The 17,127-nt window shown below is 38.2% G+C and overlaps 1 protein-coding gene and 1 long non-coding RNA gene across 9 annotated transcripts in view; one reads left to right on the top strand and one right to left on the bottom strand.

Moving 5' to 3' along the window:
* The window catches only part of LOC134728530 (uncharacterized), a 56,415-nt gene extending 54,343 nt beyond the window's left edge, over positions 1-2,072 (bottom strand). For all 3 annotated transcript variants that reach the window (XR_010109019.1, XR_010109021.1, XR_010109020.1), the window contains exon 1: positions 1,990-2,072. This is a non-coding gene — a long non-coding RNA (uncharacterized LOC134728530). The remainder of the gene's footprint in view (positions 1-1,989) is intronic.
* Positions 2,049-17,127, top strand: part of STX17 (syntaxin 17) — a 67,919-nt gene continuing 52,840 nt past the window's right edge. The window contains exons 1-2 of one of the 6 annotated variants that reach the window (XM_003820634.6): positions 2,049-2,130; positions 10,632-10,816. In XM_003820634.6, the coding sequence (XP_003820682.1) occupies positions 10,694-10,816 (123 nt within the window). In that variant the 5' untranslated portion in view covers positions 2,049-2,130; positions 10,632-10,693. Of the gene's footprint in view, positions 2,628-6,167; positions 6,608-6,651; positions 9,602-10,631; positions 10,817-17,127 lie in introns of those variants that run through there. The other 5 variants (XM_014346208.4, XM_008974075.5, XM_008974076.6 and 2 more) reach the window with 5 other exon arrangements.

Below are 17,127 nucleotides of genomic sequence, written 5' to 3'. Positions count from 1 at the left end.
ACAGGTACATGCCACCATACCCAGCTACGTTTTTTTTGTTTTTTTTAGAAATGGGGTCTCACTATTTTGCCCAGGTTGGTCTTGAATTTCTAGCCTCAAGCAATCCTCCCTCATTGGCCTCCCAAAGTGCTGAGATTATAGGCATGAGCCATCACGCCCAGTCTTCTTCCCATTACATTTTAAAATTGATGATTGTTGTTTAGGAGAGGTATTTTATAGCCATCTTATTGAATTAGTTTCAGTTTATTCCATGGATTTTCCAAGAAAGCAATCAATCATAATACCCTAAGAATTTTTCTTTAATTTTCTTTCCAACATATACACTTAATGTTTTGTTTGGACTTGCTGGGTTCAGTTAGGACTTCAGGAAAATGTCGGCCAGTAGTAGCAGGCCTGCCCCTAACAACTTGATGACCCAGAGTACACAAAAGAGGTCCACACACCATATGTTTGAATATTTAAAGATTATAAATCAAGCTAACCAACAGTTAGATTAAAAAGTTTTGGTCGGGCGTGGTGGCTCACACCTGTAATCCCAGTACTTTGGGAGGCCGAGGCGGGCGGCTCACGAGGTCAGGAGATCAAGACCATCCTGGCTAACATGGTGAAACTCCGTCTCTATTAAAAATACAAAAAATTAGCCGGGCGTGTTGGCACACGCCTGTAGTCCCAGCTACTCAGGAGGCTGACACAGGAGAATCGCTTGAATCTGGGAGGTGGAGGTTGCAGTAAGCTGAGATCATGCCACTGCACTCCAGCCTGGGCAAAAGAGCAAGACTCTCTCTAAAAAAAAAAAAAAAAGGTTTGTCCTACTACTTTGACACACCTAACTTACAGCAAACATACATATAACAGCCTAGAAGTCCAGGTTCAAATTTAGAATTTTTGAGTACCACACCTCCTGATTTTGTACCTGAGGAAGCTTTTTCAGAACTTAACACAAATGATCTTTTATTTCAAAAGATCTTGTTTCACTGATCCTTGCATAAAAAACATTTTCTCACAGTATTGCCTAATACTTCAATTTTTCTCCTTAGAATCAAAATTTGATAAATACATTCTGGAGCTCATTGTAAAACAAATATCAGCATACATTATGTCCCCAAAGAAAATCCAAATTGCTTGGTAGATTTGGTGATTTGTTTTAGAAATTGTCTTTCAAGGCTTTTTAAAGGATCTACAGGCCCCTAATCTTCCCTGTTTACCTCCTACTCTACTGGAAGACCCTAAGAACTCAGTTTCCTTAACTGTGGTTTGAACATCCTGATCACTTCTGAGACAATACCATTAGTGAATACATTCTAAGCACGTCATCTGAATATTCACAGACATCTTTTTAAAAGGGCTGGATCTGGAAGTTAGGCCATGAAGAGAGGAGGACCTGTGACTTGGACAAGGCTTCAAAGCCGGCCACCTGCTTGTTCATGTGGTTGCAGCTGGTCTAACTGGAATAACTTGGGAAGGAAATTAGGACACCCAGTTGGAGTTCCAGCTCTGTCATAAGCTGGCTGAACTGGAGTGAGTCACTTAAAACTCTTTGTTAAACCCCAGAGTCATAATCTATAAAATCGGGATAAAGACCTTTGCCTTAAGCCCTCCACCAGTTTTTGGAGGAAACCATAATTTGCTGAGCTTTAATTTTTACACCTGTTGCAATTAAGATGGCACTCCTGCCCTGTCCACTTCACAGGGCTTTTGGGGACGGGATGGGGAGGCACCACCTTTCTGAGCTTCAGTTTCAAAACAGAGCTAAGAATACATGCCCAACCCGCAAATAAAATTCTAGGAAGAACAGAGGAAAACGGACAGGAAAACTGCGAAATGCAGTCGGCCATACAAGCATGAATTGTCTTAAACACAACAAGCAGACCTAAAGAGCGTTTGTGCGTCTCTCTCCTCTTGGCTCGAGTCACAACCCCATAACGTAAATCAAGATCACTTTTGAAAAAGGCTTTCGCTGTTCTCAGCAGCGTCCGCATTTGCACTCACCTGTGCGCCCCCCGCGCCCGGCCTGGGGGCCTCGCAGGGCAGGGGCGGGGCCCAACCCTGCCCACCCCTCGTGACGCCCCGCCCCGTCGCTCCTGCGCCTGCGCCGTGCCCACCGATCGGCCTCGAGCGCCCCGGCGGGAGGTAAGGGGCTCTCTGGAGGCCGCCTTTGGGGGCGTCGGGCCCTCACAGGCTTGGTGGGCCTGGCGCCCGTGTGGCGCGCGCAAGAGGCGCTGGGCGGCAAGTAGGGCATTGGATCCGAAGCGCGAGCGCCATGGTGGCTCCTCCTGTTTTTCAGAAGTGGCGGAGCCTCGCTTGGTTTCGTTTTTGGAAGCTTTATTAGAAGCTGGTATAGGGAGGCCGCAGACGATGCGAGCAGGACGGCCTCCCGGGGTCGCGGGGTGGAAAAGTTTCCGGCGCGCGTCCTGTCTCTGGCGCGCTGTAGGCCCCGGGTCGCCAGGGTCGCTGGCGTCTGGGTCCCGGGACAGACCCGCGCATCCGTTCGCTGGTAGGGGCGTTTGGTGTGTGTGGCCCAGGTGTGCTGTGGGTAACACTGCGAGGAATGACGCGACGCTCGATGGTAGTGAGGCTCGGAGGACTGGGAGCGAGAGGCCGGAAGCCCCTGCTCGCCAAACCCAGAGGTGGTTCGCAGAAGGTCCCACACCTTGGCTCCCTCCTTTTAGCTAACCGAGGTTCAGAGAGGAGACATTACGTTGACTTTTCTCTCCAAATTCGGTATCTCTTCCATAAGTCAGAAACATTAAGCGGCGGGCCCGAAGAAATCGGGCGCCACTAGCATCCCGAAAAGTGGGAGCTCTGGGCCGATGGAAGGTGTTCGTCACTTTTGGGGGCTGGGTTTCCTGAGAAATGGGGTCTTTCACTTATTAATAACCTTCTAAGTAACTTACTGGGAAACATGAGTATTATGGTTCCCATCTCATATTAGTTGTAAGCACTACATGATAAAGTTTGTAAAGCACCTGGCACAGTCCTGGCACCCCTCTCTCCAAGTATTAATGCAGTGAATACGATTGCAGTTCTTTAACTTCTAAATGTTTTTACCTGTCTTACGTGAAACATCCTCTTATACTAAAAAACTTTTTTATTTTGAAATAATTTTACAATTACAGAAAAGTTTCAAAAGTAATAGAGTTCCCTGTTGCCTCCATTAATAATTTTTTACATACCATAGCGCAATTATCAAAAGCAAGAAGTTAATATTAGTGTAATACTATTAACTGAATTACTAACTTGTGATTTTTTTTTTCTGTATTAATGTCCTTTTTCTATTCTAGGATCCACTCTAAGACCCGACATTGCAGTTAGTTGTCTTGGGTCCTTGGTCTCCTCCAGTCTGTGACAGTTCCTCAGTCTTTTCCTGTCTTTACACTGATAGTCTTTTTCTGCCTTTATACTCTTTCTGATCTTTACACTTTTGAAGAATGCTGGTCAGTTATTTTGTAGAGTGCCCCTGAAATGGGGTTTGTCCAATGTTCTCTCATGATTAGATTAAGGTTATACATTTTTGTTAAGAACACAAAAGTGTGTGTGCCCTTCTCAGTTCATCATATGAGCATAGCTGATATATATGACTTATTGCTCGTGAGGTTAATCTTGATCACTTGGTAGAGAGTGTCTGCTGGGATTCTCCAATGTAAAGGTCTTATTTTTCTCCTTATAATTGACATCTTGGGGGGAGCTTTTAAACCGTACGCATGTCCTGTTTCTCCTCAGACTTTCCCTTGCTAAATTTCACATCCATTGGTGGATCTTGCCTTCAGCAATTATTATGACTATGGTGTTCTAATGATGATTTTCTACTTTCCTCATTTCTTTATTAATTGAAATTATTCTGTAAGGATGAGCTGCCCATTTCCCATTTGTTTATTTGTATTCCGTTATTTATTTGTATCCATGTGGACTCAGATGTTTTTCTATTGGTTGTTATCCTACACTTGTGTTATTTTATGTTTGAAATTGTTCCAGCTTTGATCACTGGGAGTTTTCTTTCAGGTTGCTTTCTGTAGCTTTTCAGCATGCTTCCATCCTTTTTTTTCTTTTTTGGAACTTCCTAATTTTCTGGTACCATAGGATGCCCCAGGCTCATCTTGTGTTTTCTGTGCCTCAGCCCTGATAGTCAGCCACTTCTCCAACGACCCGTAGTTTCTTTTTTTGGAGAATAGTATTTAAACACAAAGATCTGTGCTCTAGGGATGCTCATTGCTACTGGGGTAACATTGCTACCAGGGCCCCACAGAAGACACCAGTCTATACATATGCATACCCATGCATACCCAAAGATCTATATTTATTTCTGTATTTGTCTATCCATATACTTTTTAAAAACAAAAGTTCATCCCAGTAGCTTTGCTTCTAGTCTAACACCACAGGGTTCATTCTAGTTTTGTCCCTTATTTTTAACTTCTTTATCTGACAGTGAGAAATCTGACTCTTGGCATTCTACAAAATATTTTCTTATTTCTTCAGTCCTAGTATACACATAAAGTAATTTCAGGATTTCTGACCTATGTTCCTGTGAGAAACACATTTACTAAATAGAGTACAGTGTAGTTCTTTTTGTCTCTAGGCTTATAGTATTCAGTTAAAATATTGTTTTCTAAAGTGGCTTAGATAATTTTTCTTCCTCACTTCTTTCAGTGTGGTTATGCTATTCGTTTATAATACAGTTTATGTTTTTATAGTTTATATTCCATTTTGGAGGGAAAGAGTCTAAAGGTAGACTAATTGAAGCTCCATTATCATGGCTATGCATATTGTGCTATTTGACTAGAGTGATAGGATTAGCAATTGTATAGAAGGGACGTGTGAAGAAATATTTTAGTTCAGGCAGCATCTATTGAACAACAGGTGTGTTCAAAAAACATTTTGATAGGAATGATGGTAGATATAAAGATAATCTCTTTGTGGTATAGAAGAAAAGAAAAGAGGCAGTGTGATAGATTGGGAAATGTTAATGTTAGACAAATAATTGATACATTTAACATGTAATAGCCTTTTATGAGTTAATAAGAGAAAGACATCCCCTGTAGTAAAAACAGATGCATATGACATGAACAAGCAATTCATGAAAGAAGAAATGCAATGAGTACAAAAAAATAGTGATAGAGGATGAATAAAATATAGTACTTGATAACCGAACAGGGTGACTATAATAATTCAATTGTATATTTAAAAATAACTAAAAGAGTATAACTGGATTGTTTGTAACACAAAGAATAAATGCTTGAGGTGATGGATACCTCATTTACCCTAATGTGATTATTACACATTGTATGCCTGTATCAAAATAACTCAAATATCCCATAAATATATACCTACTACTAATATATACCCACAAAAATTAAAAATTAAAAAAAGAAGAAATGCAGCTGGGCATGGTGCCTCACGCTTGTAATCCTAGCACTTTGGGAGGCCGAGGCAGGTGGATCACCTGAGGTCGGGAGTTCGAGACCAGCCTGGCCAACATGGTGAAACCCCGTCTCTACTAAAAATACAAAAATTAGCTGGGCGTGGTGGCACGTGCCTGTAATCCCAGCTACTTGGGAGGCTGAGGCAGGAGAGTCACTTGAACCTAGGGGGCGGAGGTTGCAGTGAGCTGAGATCGCACCACTTCACTCCAGCCTGGGCAAAAGAGTGAGACTCCGTCTCAAAACAAAAAAAAGAAAAAAAAAAAAAAGAAATGCAAATGGCTGATAAATCCACCCTGTTAGTAATTTAAGGAATGCAAAGTAAAGCAATAATGAGACATCATTTTTTTCACCAATGACATGTCTAAGAATGATAATACTAAGTATATTGCTTGGAATATGGATAAATGGACATTGTGTTATGTTTCTGGTAGGAACATAAAAGGCATAACCTTTTGTGGGATATGGCTATATATATGTTTTAAAAACCTTGAAAAATCTGTCTACCTAATAATTCTATTTCTAGATATTTATTTTTTATTTTTATGTTACTTTTTTCAATTAATACACAATAATTTTACATATTTATAGGATACATGTGATATTTTGATACATACATACAATGTGTAATGATCAAATCAGGGTATTTGGGATATATATCACGTCAAACATTTATTATTTCTTTGTGTTAGGAGCACTTCAGATCTTCTCTTCTAGCTATTTTGAAATATGCAATAAATTATTGTTAACTATAGCTACCTCACTGTGTTATTAAACATGAATAATGTATTCCTTCTATCTAACTGTATGTTTGTACCCATTAATCAACTTCTCTTCATCCCTCCTGCCCCTTCCCATCACTCTACTCTCTACCTCCAGGAGATCAACTTTTTCCCCCCTTTTTATTTAGAAATGGAGGTCTCATTATATTGCCCAGGCTGGCTTCTAATTTCTGGGCTCAAGTGATCCTCCTACCTCGGCTTCCTGAGTAGCTGGGAGTACAGGCTAGATGTTCCATCCATGTTGTTGTAAATGACAGGATTTCATTCTTTTTTTTTTTTTTCTCCCTAGACGGAGTCTTGCTCTGTTGCCCAAGCTGGAGTGCAGTGGTGAGATCTGGGTTCACCGCAACCTCTGCCTCCTGGGTTCAAGCGATTCTCCTGCCTCAGCCTCCGGAGCAGCTGGGAATACAGGTGCATGCCACCACGCCTGGCTAATTTTTTGTATTTTTTAGTAGAGACGGGGTTTCACTGTGTTAGCCAGGATGGTCTTGATCTCCTGACCTCACGATCGGCCCGCCTCCACCTCCCAAAGTGCTGGGATTATAGGCATGAGCCATCGCGCCCGACCCATTCTTTTTTTTAATGGCTGAACGGTATTTCATTGTGTATATACACCACATTTTCTTTATCCAGTCATCCATTGACAGACACTTAGGTTGATTCCATATCTTGGCTATTGTGAATGCTGCTGCAATAAACATGGGGCTGTAGGTATCTCTTTGATATACTGATTTTTTTTCCTTTGGATAAATACCCAGTAGTGGGATTGCTGGATCATATGGTAGTTTTATTTTTAATTTTTTGAGAAGCCTCTGTACAGTTTTTCTTTCTTTTTTTTTTTTTTTTTTTTTTTGAGACAGGATCTCACTGTGTTGCCTAGGCTGTAGTGTAGTAGTAAAAACACTGTTTCTTGCAGGCTCACACTTTAGGGCTCAAGGGATCTTCCCACCTCGGCGTCACTGGGACTACAGGCACCCACCACCACACCCAGCTAATTTTTAAATTTTTCAGAGAAGAAGGATCTTGCTATGTTGCCCAGGCTGCCCTCAAACTCTTGGCCTCAAGTGATCCTCCTGCTTCAGCCTTCCAAAGTGCTGGAATTACAGCTATGAGCCACCGTACCCAGCCCATACTGTTTTTCATAATGGCTATACTAATTTACATTCCCACCAACAGTGTATAAGAGTCCTCTTTCTCGCCAGGCGTTGTGGCTCACGCCTGTAATCCCAGCACTTTGGGAGGCCGAGGCAGGTGGATCACCTGAGGTCAGGAGTTCGAGACCAGCTTGGCCAACATGGCAAAATCCCGTCTCTACTAAAAACAAAAAAATTAGCTGGGCGTGGTGGCATGTGCCTGTAATCCCAGCTACTCAGGAGGCTGAGGCAGGAGAACTGCTTGAACCCGGGAGGCAGAGGTTGCAGTAAGCTGAGATCGTGCCACTGCACTCCAGCCTGGGTGACAAGAGCGAAAATCTATCTAAAAAGAAAAAAAAAAAAAAAAGAGGCCTCTTTTGCTACATCCTCACCAGCATTTGTTATTTTTTATCCGTTTGGTGATAGCCATTGTAACTGGGGTGAGATGGTATCTCATTGTGGTTTTGATTTGCATTTCCCTGATGATTAATGATGTTGAGCATTTAAAAAAATACCTTTTGGTCATTTGTATGTCTTCTTTTGAGAAATGTCTATTCAGATTCTTTGCCCACTTTTTAATGGAACTATTTGTTTCTTTGTTGTTGAGTTGTTTGAGTTTCTCATACATTCTAGATATTAGTCCCTTGTTGGATGACTAGTTGGCAAATATTTTCTCCCTTTATACAGGTTGTGTCTTTGTTGATTGTTTTAAAGAAATAATTATAGGCAGCAGTATGGATTTATGTGTAAGCAGGGTAATTACACTGTAGTTTATAATAGTGGAAAATTAGAAACAACCTAAATAGCCAACAATAGCCAATTTGTAAAATTGTGAAGCATCTACGTAATTATAGAAAATTATTTACATGGAAACATTTTTATTATACTTCATCACACTATTCAAAATAAATGTTTTATTTTCTTTGTCTTTCATCCACCCATTTATTCTATCCGTTAACAGTTTATTCTATTCATTGCTCCTTGCTATTCCATTCCTTTGGGTTTATTTTCTTTATTGTTGAAATATTCCTTTAAGTACTTTTAATGAGGGGCTTGGTAATAAACTCTCTTAGTCCTTGTATGTCTGAAAATGATTATTTTGCTTTCATTCTAAATGATAATTTACCTGGGAATATACCAACTCTCTCAGCACTTTGAAGGTATTTCTGTCTTTTAATATCTTGCTTTTAAAAGCAATATATTATTGCTTTATTGGTCTTTTATCTCTCATTTTTTTTAATGATTCTTGATCTTTAATGTTTTGCAATTTCCCTTCCATGTATTTAGGCAAATTTGGTTTCTTTTTAATGTATGCTACTTGAGGCTGATGTGCTTTTTCAGTTTGAGGTCTTACATTTTAATTATCAGTATATTCTCTTTGAATAATTCCTTCTTACTGTTTCTTTGTTCTTTCTTTCTGGGACTCCTACTTGTTATTAAGCTTCTCATTTTATCCTTTATGTCTTTTATCTTCTTTTTTATACTTTTCATCTTTTTTTTCCTCTGTGTTCTGAGTGATTTCTTCCAATCAATAATTGTTTCTTATCTATATAATTTACTGTTTAACACATCTTTTGAGATTTTCATTTCTAGAAGTTTTACTTGGTTTATATTCAGGCTGGCCTCTTACTGTTTCCTAATATCTATTTTTTTTAAAAGATTCTATTCCTTTTTGGAATAGAATGTTTTTGGATATTTAAAAATATACTTACTTTAGTTTCTTTTTAAAATTATTTTATTATCTTTAGTCCATTAGGTATGAATTTTCCTGTTTTGTTGGGTCTGTGGATGGTCTCTTTTGGTAATGAATTTCTCCATATGTCCCCAGTTTCCATTCAATGTTGCACCTGTTTTACCCTCTTTGTTTTTGTACCTGGAGATTTTCCTTTTTGACTTTTGAGCTTGTATCAAACATAAAAACCAAGTTACTAATGGGTAGGTATTGGAGGCAGTCTATATAACCAACACATCAAGATTTTCAACTGTGAAAGAAAGGGGATAAATATTTAATGTTTTGGGGATGATAGATCTCTGAGAATCCCTTGAAACAATGGACTCTGTTCTCCAAAATAAACTACATTCACTTTTTTTTTCTTTTTTTTTTTTGTAGAGATGGGATTTTGGCATGTTGCCCAGGCTGGCCATGAACTCCTGGGTTCAAGTGGTCCTCCCGCCTTGGCCTCCCAAAGTGCTGGTATTACAGACATGAGCCACTGTACCCGGCCCCTTCATTCACAATTTTTCATAAAGATTCAGTGGCTCCACAAAGTCTGTATGTGAATTCCTATCTTTATAGACCCTGGACTAAGACAGCATAACTCAGCAGTATTAACATACTCAACTTAAAATTTTTTAAACATGGGTGAGGTTGTGGCTAATGAAATGGCATGAAAGCATGGTGTACAATGGTGGCTTTCAAGCTTGGTTAAGCTGTGAAGCCCATTATTTAGATAAGCTCTGATAAGCTCCAATTCATAAAATAGTTGTAAGTAAAGTTTCTACAACTGAAGTAGGGGGTGGAGTCCTGGAACCTACTCACCTCTAGCCCCTACCCTTGTACTCTGGCCCCAAATGCATACCCTTGGACTTTCTGGAACACTAGTAGGAAACTACTGGTGAAGTGGAAAAAGTATTTCAATGTAATTTCAGAAAATCTGGGTTCTTATTCCAGCTCTGTCACTGGTTTTTTGAATCAGTTGTAGGCAATACTAATCACTTTATTGAAAATGGAAGAGGCAATTTAAAGCACATCAATGAGAAAAGTTGCATATTATGTTATAATATATTTGAAGTTGTGTAATTACAAAGTTACATTATGATGACATTAGACATGAAGTTTGATACAAGCATCAGTGTTAAGCCATTTGATATCTTTTTTAAAAAGGTTATTCAATGTCCAAGATAGATCAGAAAATGAAAACTTGGACAGTATACTCCTAGCTTTTTTAAAAGTATTTATATACATACATACCTACTTACATAGAAAAAGACCTGGAGAGACGTATGCCAAAATGTAAAGAGTACATTTTGTACTCTTTGTAAAAGGTGAGGAGATGACTGCTGACTTTATTTTATTCTTCATTTATTTATATTGTCTGAACATTCTAAAATATAATTTTTGTAAAGAGAAAAAGATTTAAAAATCAGTGGTTTCATAAAGAAAAAACAAGTCACTCAAGGTCAGCATTAGAAATATTTATTTCTATTTATTGATTTAGAATAAATTGTAAAACTAATCGTTGGCTTTTAAAAATAGTGGAAACGGATTTGAAAACATTCTTAAAGAAATATTTTTCTTTTAGGTTTTTCTATATGAGTGGAGAAGACAGCTGTTACCAGGGAGGTCATACACCATTTTTTTAGGATGTCTGAAGATGAAGAAAAAGTGAAATTACGCCGTCTTGAACCAGCTATCCAGAAATTCATTAAGATAGTAATCCCAACAGACCTGGAAAGGTTAAGAAAGCACCAGATAAATATTGAGAAGGTGAGCTGTTTCATTTACTACCACAAGAAATAGTTACATAGTTTGATTTATATTGGTTGTTCATTTCAGCTAAATTTAGAGTATTAGATAAGAGGCATTGCTGAAACACCTAGCTCCTATTGATTTAGCAACATTATGCATTTTTTAGCTGGTTTTTCTGTTCTGCATATATACCTCTCATATATTCCTTTTTCTGGGAAGGGATATAGGAATAGAGTCTATGCTTTTTTGTTTGTTTGTCTGAGAGACAAGGTCTCACTCTGTTGCCCAGGCTGGAGTGCAGTGGCATGATCATAGCCTACTGCAACCTCAAACTTCTGGGCTCAAGCTATCTACACACCACTATCCGTGGCTAACTTATTTTTATTTTTTTGGAGAAACAAGTTCTTGCTTTGTTGCCCAGGCTGGTCTTGAACTCCTGGCCTCAAGCTGTCCTCCTGTTTTGCCTTCCAAAGTGTTGGGATTACAGGTGTGAGCCGTGGCGCCTGGCCAAGTCTATACCTTTTTAATTGTACATATTGAGGTTTTAGGCAGTTAATAATTAAGATACAAATTGATTGATGGTGCACTATAATGTAAAGGCAGAGAACTTTGGCTAATGTACCTGCCTTAATTTCATTCACCCCATGGCAAGTTTTTGAACTTTGAGTGTGTGTCTTTCAGTAACTCGTATCCTCTTTAGGTATACATACATTAAAGAAGTAAATCATTGTGAGATATGAGGGAATTTCCTTGCTTCACAGCTTCCCTTTGAGGAAAGCTCACAATTGAGAAGTACTGCCTAAGTCAGTTGAGGAAATAGGTAGAGAGAAGATGAATTAGTCTCAGGGACTATGATAGAGGTTGCATAGAACCTGCCATGCTCTGGTGAAGTGGTTGTGGCATTTTTGGAAACATCAAGTTTACTCAGTACTGAGCATTAATTTGGCAGATTATGTTGTCTTATTTGCTGTGGGACAGGCCAGTGATATTTTTTGTTTCAAAAAGACTTTTCCCAGCATAAGTCTTAAGCTGCAGAACCTCCATTTATTTATTTATTTATTTATTTATTCATTCATTCATTCATTCATTCTTTTGAAGGTTGGGAGTGGAGGATATGGTCATTAAGCCTTTCAATATAAACATTATTCATTACTCAAATTGGTAGCATATAGAAGTCAGAAAAGTGTACCTTTTTCTTCCATAGATACCATCTGTCTTTCTAGAATTCAAGTCCTTTTAAAAGTGGAGAAAATCAGTTCTGAGAATATTAAAATGAAAAGTTTGATGCTAGTATTTGAAGTCTTTCTAGAATTTAGGATTAGTATTTTGTCATCCTTGAATTTCTTCTTTACTTACAAGCAATAAGTAATACTGTGACTTTTAAGGATGGATAAGGAGTTGTTTAGTAAATGGGTTCTTTTTAACATGAATGGAAGCAAATTAAGGCCATTTCTTTCCTTTGTTGTCCTACTTTTCCTTTGAGGTTTGGCATGTCTGTCTTAGATTTCCTTTTTCTTATGTTTATTCTATACAAAAATGCCTGCTGTCAGTACCCTCAGATCCTTGCTACATGTACCACCCAATCAGTCATCAATGGAAAAACCAGGTGGGTGGGGATAGAATGGTTATATTACTGATTTTATTAGTTGTGCCAGAGGTCACAAGATTATTCCAGAGTTACATCCATCCATCTCTGCCAGACATTTTTTTCTTTAGCATTTTATGAAATTTTTACTTACTGTGGAATTTTTAGACAGTATCAGAATAATTATAATGTAGGTGATATCACCTTAAGCCAAACAGTTAATTTTATACTGATCTAGGTTTTATTCCATATCCTTGATCATTCCACTGTCTTAGGATGTCTAGCTTAATTATAAAAGTGACTTTTTAAAATCTATATAGGATTGAATAGCTTATTTTAATAGATATGTTATGGAAATGTAAAAACATTTAAAAGCTGCAGGGCTCACTCTGGACAAAAGAGTTAAGAACTAAGTTTGGACTCCAGGTGTCTGACAGTGCCTCACTTTCAAAAAGGCATATTATTCTTAGGGGAAAGGTGTAGAAAGATAAAATATTTATTATGCTGGACATCAGTCATCCAATATGAATTTAAAAGAAGAAAGTCAGACTGAAGGGAAATTGAAGGTAAGCCTTAGCGGAGTGATTCTGCAACATCTGAAAACAATGAGCGTAGTGTGCTGTGGACACCTGGAGCTGTATTCCATAGGTCCTTCATTTTATTATACATGATAAACTTGATTAGAATGTAATCCTGAAATTTGAAGTGTTAGCATTCAGCTTTCTTGGCTAATGTAAGATAGACTTAAGCATTGTTAGTAGGAATGACAAGATAGTAAGCCTGGAACATAATTTTCTTTGTTTCGTATTGTAGGGATTTGGGGAAAAACTTACGGTGTAGCACATACTGTATTAGTTATATGGATAAGGTACAAGAGGCAGAAAACTGAAAAATCATATGTTAAATAAGATAGAGGTTTTTGTTTTGTTTTGCTTTTGTTTTTAATCTCATAGTAACAGAGGTAGTCCGGGGTACAGTGGCTGCTTGGCAATCATCAAAGACCCAGGCTGTTTTTATCTTGCTCTCCCATCCTCAACTTGGTTCTACCTTGTGTGTAAAATGGCTACTCCAGCACCAGCCATCACATCCACATTCCAGCTTGGATGGAATAACCAGAATCATATCTTTTCTATGTTCTTTTTTCTCTCAGTGCATTTGTTGTCTCTCTCTCTTTTTAAAATAGAGACAGAGTCTCACTCTGTTGCCCAGGCTGGAGTGCAGTGGTGCAATCATAGCTCACTGTAATGTTAAACTCCTAAGTTAAAGCAATCCTCCTGTCTCAGCTTCCTGAATAGCTAAGACTTCAGGTGTCCTCTACCATGTTCAGCTAATTTTTAAATATTTTTTGTAGAGATGGGGTCTCACTATGTTGCCCAGGCCTATCTCATCTCAAAGCCCTGGCCTCAAGTGATCCTCCTGCGTTGGCCTCTCAAAGTGCTAGGATTACGGATGTGAACAACCATGTCTGGCCTCTCCTTTTCTTTTAAAGAGAATTCTGTTTTCATTTCGTGGATGCTGTATCATAACATCTTTCTATAGTTTTTTTTTTAATATAAGTTTTCTTCTGCTTCTTTGTCCTGTTTTTCCAAGTCCCTTTTTTCTTTCTTCTCTCTCTCTCTTTCTTCTGTTTCAGCATATAGTATTACAGGCTTTTCTTGGCTGGCTGTTGATATTTAAGAGTGCTGATTGGAAGGTATGTGTGTAAATGTGTTTGTGTGTATGCATGTGGGTAGCAGGTTAGGGTGGGGGCTTTGCTGTCTGGAGGGGTGAATAGCTGAGAATCTATTTTAATTGGAGAACCACTAGATGTCAGTAACTCTAGGTCTTGTTAGCTGTTCAGTTTTAAGAAAGAGCAGTCCTCCATCTCCTACCTGTTGGGGTGTGTTTATTTTTTCAAAGGTGATAGTTGTGGCAGGGGTTGGGTGAGGAGGTTGGAGGGGTGGATATAGTATGAATTTTGTGACCAGCCTTTTAAGCCAGGGGAAGGAAAGTAGGTGAAGAGGTGAGCAGGCTCACCACCACTCAGATATTTATTGTCCAGGCTTAATCTTCCTGGTTGTGGTGTGGTAACTGATCCCTGCCCTTAGCTGTGCTTGGTGTCCAGGGTCCTTAGCTTCTCTAGCCTCTCCAGAGGCTGTCTTCTATAGTATTGTCTTGTGCAGTGATGGAAAAGGGCAGTTACTCGGGCAAGTATAGAGGGGATCTGGTGGACTACCCGTTCATTACATAAACTTTCAACCAATCCTTTTGCTTTTTGCCCCACCATACACTTCCATCTGGTTACCTGGTAGCTGGTACCTTCAGTTGCTTAGTCGTTTTTTTAGAGACGAGGTCTCACCATGCTGCCCAGGCCCATCCCATCTCAAAGCGCTGGCCTCAAGTGATCCTCCTGCATTGGCCTCTCAAAGTGCTAGGATTACAGACATGAACAACCATGCTTGGCTGTGGCTTGCTTCTCATTGCCACTCTTCCCTACCATGTACCCCTTTTGCAGGCTTACATTTTAGCTTTCTTTGGTTTGCTGAGTCAGTTACAACATATCCATACTCTTTCTAGCTTCCAAAATGTTGCAAAATGTTAAATTTTTTTGTCAGTTGATGTCTTCTATTCTATTCTCATTCTTGTGAATTTATACTTTCTAAAGTTCTTTGTTGTCATTTAGTGGGATTTTGGAAAAGATTAGAGATGAATGTTTGTGTTGAATCTGCCAGGTTTAATGAGAAGGGAGATTATTTATTATAGGAAATAAATGTTAGCTTTTCGTAAATATTTATTGATGTTTGCTATTTCTTAGATTGTTGTTAGCATTGAAGAATATGTAAAAGATAGATTTTTAATTCTCAAGAAGTTTGCAGTCCAGTTAAGGAAATAAGATAGGAAATAGTCAAAAAATGATAAGAGGCAGCATATAATTACTATGAAAATGGATGGCATGGGCTATTCAAGCAACATGAAATCTGAACTATATAGTATAAAATCAGACATAATCAGTCTTATTTATTGTTAATCTGTGATTACAATGAAAGTATTTTTCATTTCTCTTTTTAGTGTGTGAATATCTGCTTTGATCTTTTAATCACCTTTCCCAACCTCGTTCCTTTTTTCTGACAGAACCCCATTCAGTTTCCTTCCTTTGTGTTTCAAGATAGGCAAGCCTCAGCACAGGTGGTGAATGATAATGGTCTGATAAATGTGGTAATTCCAATCTTGTCAGTGTTTGGTTACCAGTGAACAATAGACATATCCTGTAGTTCTGGCCAGTTATACCTGAGGGAAAACCTGTTTGGGGTGTGGAAACTGGAAAGATTTTCCTACTGTTATGAAGATATACAGATATGCGTGGAAGGAAACAGTCCCCTTCTTCTTCTTGGTCTTGTGTGTCTTCCTGTTGTATCTAGAACTGTAACCAATCCTCTTGCAGCTATTAGGGGACAAATCTGAGGACAAAAGCTCCTCATTGAAAGTAGTAAAGCAGCAACATAGAACTTGGACACTTAATGACCTTGTAAGCTTCTGAATTAAACTAATGTAGAATTATTCTACTTCTAGATTGCTTTGTATGTGAGATAATAAATACTTATTATTAAAGCCATTTTTAATTTTGGGTTTTCTGTTGTTTGCAACCCAAAGCATAGTAATTGGCTAAATTATGGCACTACTTCAACCTACCTCTCTAGTGCCACCATGCAAAGAGACAGTACCAAAATGATATTTTGTAAAAGTAGTGCTGTTTAGCAATGCTTGTCAGGGATCTCAACTTAACTATATTTGTAAGGAGTTACTTGTAATTTTTTTCACACATATCACTAAATCATTTTAAAATTTTTCTCCTCCTCAAACATTTGGATTGATAACTTTTAATAGTGTATCCTAATTTAGTTATAAAATCATGTAAACAGTAGGAATCTGAATTATTCCTTATTTTTCTTGTAATTTGTTGTAATAAGAAATAAGTTCATCTAGTTCATCCTCCACTTGAAATAGGAATCTCTTCTAGTTTTCTTGACAGGTGAGAAAATAATAACAGTGGAGGTAGTAGTTTTCATTTGCTGAGTGCTGTGTTAGGTGTTTTTATATATCGTAGCATTTAATCCTTATAGCATCATTATAGGTTAGTTATTATTGCCTTCGCTTTTTAGGTGGAGAAAGATTTAGAGTAAATTACTTGCTTGAGATCCCTATGTTAGTAAATGTGTTAAACTTCTAACATGCTTGAAATGTAGTGTGCTTCTGAAAAAAAGTGTGTTGAATGAATGAATATACATGTATAGAGCCTAAGATTACATCATTTTAGAAGCCACTCTATACTGACAGCTTTTTAAATTGACTTTGTAATCAATTAAATGAATTCCATAAGACTTTTTTTTATATGAATTACATGTACTGAATCAGATCACACCTATTTCTTATACTGGTGCAATTGCTCTTTTTAATTTAAATGCTGGACTTTACAGTTATCATTGTTATATTTGTTATTATATGGAATTGTGACCTTTCATCTATGTTAATCCTTCTAATTTATGTTATGTGCAAATTTGATAATTATGCATTCTTTGTTTTGAAGTCATTGATGAAAATGTTGGACAGGAAAGGGCCAGAGCACACTGGTATACTGTCACCATTTCCACACGCTCTCCCAAACCATCTCACTAATTATCTAGTATGGAATTTTCCCCAAGATTCACATTAAGATTTACAGCCTGCAGTGTTTTAAATATACTTTCTTTTGTGAAAATTGGGTCAA

Source organism: Pan paniscus, chromosome 11, assembly GCF_029289425.2.
Source record: "Pan paniscus chromosome 11, NHGRI_mPanPan1-v2.0_pri, whole genome shotgun sequence".
NCBI classification, from domain to species: domain Eukaryota; kingdom Metazoa; phylum Chordata; class Mammalia; order Primates; family Hominidae; genus Pan; species Pan paniscus.
Note: the sequence above shows the minus strand (reverse complement) of the source record. Positions and strands in the feature narration are given on the sequence as shown.